This window comes from Vanellus vanellus, assembly GCF_965231255.1.
Source record: "Vanellus vanellus genome assembly, chromosome: 2".
In the NCBI taxonomy this organism is placed as follows: domain Eukaryota; kingdom Metazoa; phylum Chordata; class Aves; order Charadriiformes; family Charadriidae; genus Vanellus; species Vanellus vanellus.
Window position 1 is genome coordinate 63,290,005 of NC_138906.1, and position 12,338 is coordinate 63,302,342.

Below are 12,338 nucleotides of genomic sequence, written 5' to 3' on the forward strand. Positions count from 1 at the left end.
AACAGGACCAATTTTTTTCAGTAACTTCACTTCTTAGCTGGGCCTCTTCTAACTACTGAAATTAACAACATATTGTGCAGACAGTGTTCACTCTCTCAGGCTGATAAGACCAATGTTTCTAGCTGATGCCCAGGATGGTATGCAGAGAGGCTCTTGCTTATACTTATTGCTGTAACCCCCAAGGCCAACCAACTTTGTTATTTGCCACGTTGGACGGTCAGAAGCGGAAAAGCATAGTGGGGTCGCGCCTGCGGGGAGGAGCGGACAGGACAGGTAACCCAAAACTGACCAACAGGGTATTCCATCCCATCTGCCTCATGCTCAGTATAAAAGCTGAGGGATCAAAGGGTCAGGGCTCTTCCTTCAATGGCCGACATCTGAGGAGGACTCTGTTCGTCTGCCTGTGATCCCGATCCTGAATGCAGATCCGGAATCCAGTTCCAGTCCGTCACTGAGTCCAGCCTGGCACTGCCCCAGTGCCAGCCAGTGACGTGATTGTCATCTCGGGAGCTTGATATGGTTTTGTATATATTTCATTATTTCTTTTTATTTTATTATTAATATTTCATTAAAGTAGTTTAGTTCCTTCTAAACTCACAAGTCTCTTTTTCCCTCCTCTGCCTCTCTCTTTGAACAGGGGTAGAGGGGAGCATCTGTCGGTCCCGTCTGGGGTCCCCTCGGTCCCCAGTAGCTGATTTGGCCTCAATAACGACACTCTGGAAAGCTGAGGGGATGCTGAGAGTGAAGGAGATTCTATGATATTTGCCTTTTGGGTCTGAGGTGGGTCGGGACGACTATAGAATCATAAAATGGCTTAGCTTGGAAGTGACCTTGAAGATCATCGAGTTCCAACCCCCCTCCTGCCATGGGCAGGGACACCTCCCACTAGACCAGGTTACTGAAAGCCCCATCCAGCCTGGCCTTGAACACCTCCAGGGATGGAGCTTCTACAACTTCTCTGGGCAACCTGTTCCAGTGCATTACCACCCTCAAAGTGAAAAATTTCTTCCTAATATTTAATCTAAATTTACCCTCTTCCAGTTTGAAGCAATTTCCCCTCATCCTATCACTACATGCCCTTGTAAAAAGTCCTTCCCCAGCTCTCCTGTAGGCTCTCTTTAGGTACTGGAAGGCTGAAACAAGGTCTCCCCAGAGCCTTCTCTTCTCCAGGCTGAACAATCCCAACTCTCTCAGCCTGTCCTCATAGGAGAGGTGCTTCATCCCAGCCTTTGGCTGCTCCCAGATGCAGGCACCTTAACAGAAGTGGCTTTCGGGGGGCAGGCAAACACCCGAGCATCGCTCCTGCCTGGCAGGTTTCGGGTGGATTGATGGTGATGGGTTGCACAGTTGCAAAATGCGATGTTGCGCGTCATTTCCAAGGCCCCGGTAGATGGGGCTGTTATTCCTGGTTTGTCCGCATTTCGGCTGCTGCTGGTGGCCTGGCTGGAGAGCTGGACAGAGTGGGCACCAGGCGAGGGAAGAGTGGTCACAAGCTGCTTTGTGAGCACACCTGAGCCTTTCAGGGAAACTGCCTGTGGTGAAAGAGATCACCTGCCCCTCCTAAATAGCCCAGTTGCTACTCAGTGCTGGAGGAGATGCTTAATATCACTCTGAATCCCCTGGCTGTGGGTGCTAGTGGAGAAGCATCTTCAGCACCAGCCTCCATCTCTTGCCGTTGGAGCAGAGCTGGTCCAGCGGGCGCTTGCCCTGTCTCTCACCTGGCTTCTTGACTTCCCTGTAGCAGGATGGTGCCCTCTTACAGGGATCATAATACAGTTTTTGTAAAAAACCCCAAACCCTACTGTTTTTCTATACATGTCTGAGTGTTAAACTTGTCTCCATGCTCAGCTGCAAACTTTGATCTTGCTTTTAAATTTTCCCTTAAGGGAGCAAGTGTGGGATGCTGAGGGCTCCCAGTGCAGAGAAATACAGTGCTCCTACTTGAAGATACCTTGGAAACTTTCTAGCTCATCCATCCTGCTTGGCTTCTTGCTTCCAGTATTTCTACAGTGACTTGCCGTCTCCCTAGTACTCCCAAAACTTACAGGTATATAATTTGCTGCATCTGTTGGCTTTGCTTAAATAGAGAAAAATTAAGCAGCACATGTAGAGAGAGAATCAGAGTGTGTACCATTTTCCTTCACTTGTTATTTTGCTGTTAGAGGCCCTAATTTGAGAGGCAAGATACATATATATATAAAAAAAAAGCCACCGCCACCACCACCACTTCCCTCTCTACTGCACTTTTTCCAGAGGCTTCTTTAAGCCACGTGCCTGCTCCCAGCTGGGTAAGGTTTTAGGAGCTCCAGGTGCAGGAGGTTGGAGGTCTCCTCCCCTTTGCTCAGAAGGACTTGTGTGGGGTAGGACTGAGCATGCTGTTGGCTTTTCTTTTTGGCTTTGTTAGACAGACTCCCACTGAATGCTGTGAGCAGAGAGTGGTTCTCCATCAGCTCCTGCAGGAGGACGGAGAAGTCTAGCGACTAGTTTTTTCTGATTTCAAGGGTTCAGACCTTTGAAAAGTTTTGAGATTAATTTTAAGGCTTAACTTTTTTTTTTTTTTTTTTTTGCCTAAGCATGGCTGGGATTCCTCCTTGACTGCTAGGCTGCTTCTGCACCTTGTTTTAAATTTTATTTTCCTTCTGTGAAAGCTATGAGTTTGTGGTTTTGTTTCAAAATGAAAACTAGGATTTCTAAAACCACACCTTGAATATAGAAGCAGGAACTTCATTAAAATGTCGTATTTGAGATTTGCAATATAAAATGCTGCAAGGTTTCAATGCTGCAAGTGATCAATGCTGTGTGGTGCCCAGGTGGGATGACCTGTCCTTTTCTGGTGGCAGGTTGGTCCATGCTGGCTCTGCTCCCCAAGGATCCAGGAGATGGAGGCTGCTCTGCTCAGGTAAGTGTCAAGCCTTTGCATTTATTTTATTTTTTATTTTGAATCTTGGGAATCTGTTGTTCTACCATTACAAGAATAGTGGATTGACCTTCCCTTCTAGTGTCTGTTTGGTAGGCACCTGTGTTAGAGTGGCACGTCTCCTATCTGGCTGCACTCTGGGGAAGGCTCAGCGTGCACGTGCGGCCCCACGTGTGTTCTGGGACATGAGGGCTGCCGTAAGACTGCTGTCTTCGGGGACTGTGGCTTTGTGATTAGCGACCCTTGGGGCTCTTCTGCTAATAAGATAATTGCAACACAAAATATGGAGGAGGACAACGAGTGCCTCCTCTAGGGCGATGTAAGACAGAGGGGAATAGTGTAGGGACCAGGGGCAGAGCAACCATCTCTTTCCTTGCCAAGCCTGGTAGTCATGGTAGCTGCTTGTTGCTCGTACCATAGGGACACCCGTGACACACGCGTGCTTGGTACATCTTCCTAGGCTAGGTAAGGCTTAATGGAGGATGCCTAGTATGCGTCTTGGTGCTGCGGGACCCCCGCATCCCACCTCTCGGACACTGTTGGGGTGCATTTCTCATGGGGTACGTTTGGAATTAATGGTTACTGCATGGCAATTAGAGCTGTCCCACCATGTTGGTGTTTGCGGACCTGTTCAGGGGCTCTGAGCTTCAGGCTGGTGCCTTGCTGTCCCCAAAAACGCTCTGAGGCTCCCTTCTCACCTGTGGCCTTGCAAATAGCTTTAAACAGATGTTACTTTCAGAGGCTCTGACTTGCATCCCTTATTATTCCCTCTGAATGTGAGGGAAGGACGTGCTGAGAAAGGGGCACGGCACTGTCTGCAGGTGGCTTGTGGCTGCCAATGCATCAGCGCTGGCTCCCCATCACCCAGCGAGGATAGCAATCTGAAATGCAATTAGTAAATGAACCGTGACTAAGAGGGGTTGAATCAGCACCTTCTTGGGATGCGCCCTTAGCCAGGAAGCGCACAATTTGGTGGTGGGTGGGAGGGAGCCGAGGCTGCTGTCCCCGGGCCGGCTGCGCTGGAGGGGATGGTAGCTGTGGGGTAGGGTGGAAGGAGAAGGATCAGGTTGTGCCCATGAGGTCTTGCTATGTTTCTCGTTGGAGTGGCAATGAAAATGCATGAGCTTTGCATACTGTCAGCGCCACAGTCCAACCCAAATAACCCTATTCCAGCTACTTGCAACCCCCCCTACATTTTTAGATGGATATATGTTTTTTTCTCCCGGACTTTGGGTTGGAGGAGTGCTGTGAGAAATGTATGTCTGATGAAGTGATGTTTTTGGCTGTTTGGTGGATAACCAGTTCAAATATGCTGCTTGGCTTTCACTTCTGTGGCACCGTGGTAGTGTTGCATACCCAGGTGGTGACTTGCCCTGTTCCAAGACAACTAGATTAGCTCTTCAGAGACAGCAAAATGTCTTTAAAGCTACTTACCCTCCATGTTACTGGCATTTGGGGGGATATAAGTGGCTCAAAGGACACGTGCCTGACATTTAGCTTTCCCTGGAGATGGGTTAGAGCAGATTTCCACTGCTTCTGCACCAGAGGACAGGCTCTGTCCACGGGTCAATGCTCAGGGCAGTGCAAAGGCGGAGGTTTCCCTACTGCTGCTCTCTGCTGCTGTGCCACAACCCTGTTCCATGCCAGGACGATGGCAGACGTGTGGAAAGCTGAGCAGGGGCTGCGGAGAGTTTCCCAGGCTGAGCTGAGCTGCAGCTGCTTATAAGGGAAGGCTTGCCAGTGGCTCCTTAGTTATATTAGAGCAGCCCTGAGGAGAAGGACTTGGGGGTGTTGGTTAATGAGAAGCTCAACATGAGTTGGCAATGTGCACTCGCAGTCCAGAAAGCCAACTGCATCCTGGGCTGCATCTCCAGCTGTGGAGCCCCTAACACAAGAAGGACGTGGACCTGTTGGAGCGAACCCAGAGGAGGGCCATGAAGATGATCAGAGGGGTGGAGGACCTCTCCTACGAAGACAGGCTGAGAGAGTTGGGGTTGTTCAGCCTGGAGAAGAGAAGGCTCTGGAGAGATCTTATAGCAGCTTTCCAGTACTTAAAGGGGGTCTACAGGAAAGATGGTGAGGGACTCTTTATTAGGGAGTGTAGTGATAGGATGAGGGGTAACAGTTTTAAACTGAAAGAGGGTAGATTTAGATTAGAAATTAGGAAGAAATTATTTACCCTGAGGGTGGGGAAACACTGGCATGGATTGCCCATAGAAGTTGTGGATACTCCATCCCTGGAGGTGTTCAAGGCCAGGCTGAATGGGGCTTTGAGCAACCTGGTCTAGTGGGAGGTGTCCCTGCCCATGGCATTGCAACTAGGGGATCTATGAGGTTCCTTCCAACTCTATATTTGCATATGCAGTGTCAAAACACTTCTGCAGCCTTCTCCGAAATTGTGCTGGGCTTCCCAGGGAATAGAAGTTTGGTTTGCTGGGGCCTTCTGCAAACCCCTGTAGGCCTGGCCTTGCGGCAGTTTCCCCATTGCAGCAGCCGCTGATGGAGCTGGGGCACCCGCAAGCTGCAGTGGTGCTGCGGTGATGGCAGTGAAGTTCTTCTTCATGTTCAAGTGGTGGTTGTACTGCTGTGCCCAAGCTGCTGTAGCAAAGTGCTCTGGCTAATTAAGAAGGCATGGTTTTTATTATATTTTTTTTTTCTTTCTCTCTGCCTGGTCCTGAGTCCTCCCAGTACCTGATTTAAATAAATCTGATAATAACCTTCTTATCTTGAAGATGCTAAACATCTGCGTAGGCACTGAATTATGTACTGCTGCTGCTATGCAAAAGAAAAAAAGTCATATATGTGTGAAATGCTTCTTAATTAGAAGAAGGTTTGGATCTGTAGCCTTTTGCAGAAGGAGTCTTGGTTCCCCTAAACAGCTTTGCTTTGAAGGAGGGAGAATGGAGAAAGGGGGAGGAAACAGCTGCTTGGGATGTTTCTGCAGATGCTGTTCCCTGGTAAAATGGGGTTACCAACTCATTTTTAATAATGTTACACCTACTGCTAACCTGGTCTGCACACTTGATCTCTATAATGGTTTGCCCATCCTCGAGCAGTCCAGGTAACAGTGTTATGCTGCTATGTTTTTTTTTATTTTATCTTCAACTGAGCTGAAGTGATTTGTTTTTTTTTCTCCCTCCCACATTGCCTGGAGAGCGATGGCATTGGCATCTTCTGCAAGCATAGCTCGATTCCCACCAGAGAAGCTCCCCTCACCTCTGTTCCTGCTTTAATATCCTCCAGCTGTTTCCTTGCAAAAATTTTTTGTTGCTTGTATGCAGCAGCGGTGGGCGCAGTGCGTACCCCTGTGCTGGCCCTGAGGGGCGTGTGAGACTGCCGGATTTCTAAGCCATCCGCTTGCTGCGCCTGGGGCTGAACCCTCCTGATTTCCCATCTCTGTGAGCTGGGTTAAATGATGCTAAACCCTGCTCCTCTTCCCTTGGGTATGAGCCTTTGGAGAGCCCAGCTGGGCTCAGCCCTGGTGGCTCTTGTGTCCAGCTGGTGCTCTCCTGCCTGGGTCTGGCCCCCAGGAGATGGGGGAGACCCTCTGTGGTCACCCCTTTCCACTTGGGCTGCTCTGCCACCTTTGGCGGCTTTTGCCTGTCTGGTCTTTTCATGGGGGTTTGATGCTGATATACTCAAAGCTTTTGCCTGCTGGGAAATGGCATCTGTCCATCCGTCCGTCCCTGAGCAGCCGCGAGCTCTCCTCCTTCTGCCTGTGTGCAGCCATGGGAGGATGCTCGGTGCACCAGCCTCAGTGCTTTCCAGTTTTGCTGTGAATCATGAAGGAGTAGTGGAGAACATGATATCAATCCTGAAACATTTTTAAATCCACTCATCTTCATCTCAGTGCCTGTGTGGATACATGCATACGCAGATTGTCTCCCAACATGTGGGAGCTTAACGGGCTGCTTTTGCTGAGGTGCATGGAGGAGGCGGGTACTCCTGGGTAGCGCCTTGTGGTACCAATTTAAGATTTAGAGGCAATATTCACCACTGGTTTTGCCTGTCTATAGATGGCTGAATTGAAGGGGACTCTAGGGAGTTGGGTCCTGTGATTGGAAATGAATGATGGCAGCAAAGCCAGTCCTCCCTGCGTTAGCGTGCCGCAGCACAGCGCTGAGTTGGTAGACTCCATTTAGAACGCGATGCTGAATTTGGATTCAGCAACGATGACAATGTTGTGGAAGAAATAGGCCGGGACCTAGAAATCCTCGGTTTCCAGAGCTGCCTTTTTCCCTAGGGAAAAACTGTGTCTGAGTGTTTCTGAGCTCTAAAGCCTTGGCTGCAGATGAAACCGGGCTGCCACCTGCCAAAAGACAAGCTGCCACCTCGGTGCTTAGGCGAGCGGCAAGAAAAGTGTGACGGAGAGGAAAAAAAATCCCTGTGGTTGTCAGGCCAGAGAGCTGATAACGTTGCATGCAGCATGAATCAAAACGGGGGATCACTCTTTAAAGCCTTTTGGTGAGGACTTCATGTTTTTGTCAGGACATTGCTGCTTTAAAGAGACGTGGTTTAGAGATGCAGTGGGGTCAGGCTTCAAAGGTCCACATCTGACCTGCTTTGGTGGCAGCAAAAGCACCTGCTACAGGGTCACGAAGAGGGGTCCAAGCACGCTGGGGTGCAGAGAGGTGCTGCACCCGTGGCCTGCCAGGGTCAAGTCAGATGTTAGATCAAGTCTTAATGCATCTTCACTGGTGTGGAAGCCACTGTGGTACTCCTGGTGCTGGCAGAGTCCCTGCTCAACTGCTCGATAAGCTACAAAAATACCAGTCTCCATCACCGGGAAGTTTCTCTGGGCATGAGGAATGGCTGCCAGTTGTCTTCCTCACCTGGATTCGTCAGAGAAGCTTTCTCGGGGTGGGTCTCAGCGGGTGCCTGTGCTGGTGCATCTCATGGCTTCTGTTCCTATGATGTCTGTTGTGGTATGTGGAACCTTTTTCTTTTTTTTTCTTGATTTCTTTAGCTTAGACATGCAGAGCACACCTCCCCTCAGTACCTTGAAAGAAACCACAAATCCCTCCCCAAAACACTGGTTCATTAGCTGGTATGAGGAAACCCTTCTCCCCCTGCCACAAGCAGTGCTGTGCAATGTTTCTCTCCTTGGAAAGCTTCGTGTGGGCAACCTGAAAATACAAGCTCAAACGTTTCAAAGTTCTCTTTTGGAAGGAACTTATTCTTCTCCTGGAGGGAAAAGCTGACAGAGAAGCCGAGACCCCAGTATTATGGTACTGAATGCAAAATCAGTGTATTCTGTGCATGTACGTAAGATATTTGGACCACTTTACTGCCTTTATAAGCAAACCTATTTAGCGGCGTCTACTATTTTCTGTTCATTGTGAGCATAGCAAGCAGTTTATCTCGCACCACGGCTGAGCACAGTATGAAAGAAATGGTTGAATGGCATTCTTTACCCTAAGAGAAGTGTGCATGCTGGCATCCCTTGCGCAGTTCGTGTTTAGCTATATGTGTTTTTCAAAATTGCCCTTTTAAACTTTACTTTTTTTAAATTTTGTTTGGATTCCTGTTCATCAGTAATGCTGAGCAGATGCTCAATCTTTCCATTCTCTGTCTGGCCACGCAAACTAAAAACTGATGCCCGTAAGACCTGCCTGTTTAAAAACAAACCTTCAGTGAGAAGAATAATTAAAGAATTAAGCTTAGACAGTTCCTTGTTTTTTACCAAAACCTTTTGGATGCAGCGTTTGAGCTAGTGGCAATAGAAGATGTGAAAAATTTGCAATGCAGATGGCTTTTCTAGTCATATATGAATGCAAACCGTGCGCTGTGTGAGGTTACTAGGAAGCTCCCGCAACACACCACTAAGCTTTTCTTTTTTTACTTTTCCCCTTGAAGTTAGCCTTGGGGCCCAGAGGAAGCTTCAGATGGATATAGTCTTTCAACAAATGTCAAGGGAGGAGGGGTGAAAAAAAAAATAAAAATTAATGCTGAATTCTCAGACAAGTACATATCGCAGTTCAATATAATAACATAAAAATAGGGATGAAACCAAACACTACTGAGTGCTCCTATGAGTTTGTGAAGTTTAGCTTCCAGTTCCACATGAGTAACTGGTGAATAAATAAATAATCTTTTTGGTCAATATGAAGACCAAAAGTTGTCATTTTTACACCTTCACAACTGTTGTGCTCTAACAGAGGACTCCATTGTGAATTGGAGTCAGGGAAGAGAGTTGCCGCTGGTCTGCAGAAATCATTGTTTAGCTGATACCATCGCCCTCGTATCCTGAAGCCTCTGAGCTTGCAGAAGACATTGATCAATGGGTGAACCTAATGTATTATAATTAGAGGTGAGCAAACCTTCAAAAGATTGATGAGCTAATGGGCAGTTACGTGCTCCAGCGACGACAAAGTTCTTTGTAATGCTCAGTATTATTGCAGGTCTCAGGGGCCTGATTCGGAGAGCATTCAAATCCTGGAGTAGTTAATCAGTGTCCATCTAAGCCTGCTTTAGCTTCTCAGGTTTTGAACAACTGTCTGGAGTTCTCTATGGCTTGTTCATAATATTTCTTATTGCCCTTATATTCCTTGTGCAAATAAATCAATCGATGTGTTCTTCACTCTTCTTTCACATGCACACGTGTATGCACGTGCACAGTCAAGTTTCCAGCCCCTTCTGTTTTCTAGCAGAGGTGAGTGAGATCTGAAGCTGCATCTTGCCATTTTAATGTGAGATAAGGAGCTAAGAGGAGGGAAATCCTATTCCTCATTATGCAACCATTCCCTAAGATACTGGAGTGTGCAGGGCAGACCAGCTGGGCTGAAATCAGGGTACTGTGTCATTTCTGCAACATCCTTCTGGATTAGCAGGCTGGCAGCACCTTCCCCAGCACTTTCTGACCGATATTTTCTATGGACACCCATGGAGAAGGATGGGGGACAACGGCTTTTGCCTCCCGAAAAAGGCCTTCTCTTTTCTGACTTTTCTCCAGTTCAAGGACTGGGTATCTCTGTGGACAGAGGTGGCAGGAGAGGCAACTGCAGCCATGTTGCACCAGCAACTCTCACATGAAAGAGGCAAGACATGACCTTATCTGTGAGACCCAGCTCAGAGAAGTGTCCTTCCAAGACCGGGAAATAAACCTGGTGAGCAGCTTCCCACATGAAGGCTCCCTGGGAGAATGAGCAACCCTGATAATTGCAGCATGCCTGGGAACAGCCAAACAGACTTTGAGCCACACGCCAGGGACAGCTATTTCTACAAATAACTAATTGACTCTTCTGTATTTGAAAGCAAAATGCAATGATTGAATTTTTGACGAAATTCTGAATTCTCCTTTTAGTTGACTCTCACTTGTATCTCCTCAAGTGCTCCTCTGGGGCTCTGTTCTGTGTTATAAAGCACAGACATCAAAAACTAGGTCTCTGCCTACAAATAAGCACAGCACAATGTTTAAGCTCTTAATTCCAACAGGGAATCAGATGCCTAAATAATTTTGTTGGTTTGGACTTGAAAAAGGGAATACTTTTCCCTATTTTCTTCACATCCTATCTAACTATATCCCTTTGCCCAGCTCCTGCAAGGTGGACTTTCCTGCACTGAAGGTTAAATGCTCTGTGCTCTGTCAAGCCATAGAGGAGAAATAAGTTAATGAGTTTCCGGTGGGGAAACTTTTAACCCCAAATATCTCCGCTGTAGTGTGATTGTTACAAGCTATATTTATAGATTTGTTTTTACTAAAGAACATGAGTTTATTGTTTACAGAAAGTTTTATGAAGAACAACACATATGTGAACATCAAATCTAAGCTGGCTGGGATGGGATTGTGTCAACAACAGGAACTAACTATTGGTGTAAAGGAGCAGGACAACCCAGAGAAGTCCTGCCATGGAGTCCTGGGAAGTCTTAGGCCTTAGGTCTGTAGATGTGGGAGATATAATCCTTAAATTGCACCAGAAATTTGTAACTAGTTATAATGGGAAACTAGGCCAAAGCACTTTTAGTCTCTCAATTGTGCTGGGTGATGTTCCTAAATTAGAAGTTGTAGGGATTGAAATAATGGTGCAAGTGACTGTCAACAGGCTATGAAAAGAGGAGCAGAGCAGAAACCCAGGGAAAGCGGTGGTGAGATACACAGCAGGGTTGAAACAGAAAGATGAATGTTTGGAGGTGGTAGGCTGGAAGAAATACAGCTGACAAAACCTCTTCCTGTGCTGGCCTAGTAGGAGTCCTCTACTCCTAGTAACAACTGCCATGCAGCTGGGAAGGGACACATTATTTTAAACAAATACTTAATTCCTCAGGTTGAGGGACAGGGAAAAAAAACCAAACAACCCAGCAACAAACCACCCCATCTTTGTTGAAATTATAGGTAAACTCACACTACTTTTTATTAACTGAAGAAGCCTTTGAAGGGAATGACAAGTACTCACACCACAGAGCGAGCTCACTGTGCTGCTGTTTGTGGCCACAGGGTTGCATCCTGAATGTAGTAATTTAGCAATGCCACAGATGATTTTTCATCCTGACGTCCTCCTGTCTTCATGATCAAAATCAGCATGGCTATTAAGGGTCACAACTCCAAAATATTTCTAAAAAACCTGATTTAGATAGAGCCAGTGTTGGCAGATACAGCTCGTCATGGGTGGATGACCAGAATACAGTAATCATTTCCTACTAAAACTACGACAGTTCATGCAGCACCTCTACTTTAATGTCAAACAGGAGAAACATCACTGAGCTTATCGAGCAGTGTGTGAGTAGCCTGGCTGTCCTCTCCCCCTTCCAGGGACTGGTCCCATTGGGTGTCCCCTTGGCCTGGGCTGACCAGGGTAAGGTGGCCGGACACCCCGTGTTGGTGGCTGTGTCACAAACACGTGCGGCGGAGGGGTGAACACTGCTCCTCTCCCACCAGTCATGGGGCTGCCGTCCAGGGCTGTTGCTTTGCCTTGTTTCCCATCAGAGCTGGTTTTATTAGGAGACTCTATTTTCTTGTCTAAAGCAAAGATTATGAATGTTATTTTCTTGAGAGGAAACACTGCCTGCCTTCCTCTCCCCCGTAGCTGCTGTTTCTTCTGTGTGCAATAACCCAAGCGTCTGGGGATTTGTGTTTGAGTGAAGAAACCATAAATAAGACCGTTAGCCCCCGGCCAACAGCCAGTATGTGTCTCTGCTGCCTGAGTCCTCTTTGCAGGTTCATACTGATGCGTTTATAAGAGATGATAGTCTGACCAGCACTGCTGGTACACATCTAGACTTGTGGGGGTTCATGGGTAATTGCTGATTTTAGTCTTTATTTTCAATGCACTCATAATGCTGCCATCACTATTTGCATTTAAATAAGTGCTGTGGGTCTGTTCTGGGGATAACCTGTATTGGGTTGGCCTGAACTTTCCAGCTCGTCTCAGCCTCTCCAAGAAGCAGGCCCATCTAAACGCGAGAGGGTTATGGTGGCACTAAT

The 12,338-nt window shown here is 47.4% G+C and overlaps 1 protein-coding gene across 1 annotated transcript in view; it reads right to left on the reverse strand.

Annotated features, from left to right (window-relative positions):
- Nucleotides 1-11,619: 11,619 nt before the first annotated feature.
- TMC2 (transmembrane channel like 2) overlaps nucleotides 11,620-12,338 on the reverse strand; it is a gene marked incomplete at both ends in the record, with an annotated part of 35,999 nt that continues 35,280 nt past the window's right edge. Inside the window, one exon of the mRNA XM_082499174.1 lies at nucleotides 11,620-11,873. Within this exon, the coding sequence (XP_082355300.1) occupies nucleotides 11,620-11,873 (254 nt within the window). The remainder of the gene's footprint in view (nucleotides 11,874-12,338) is intronic.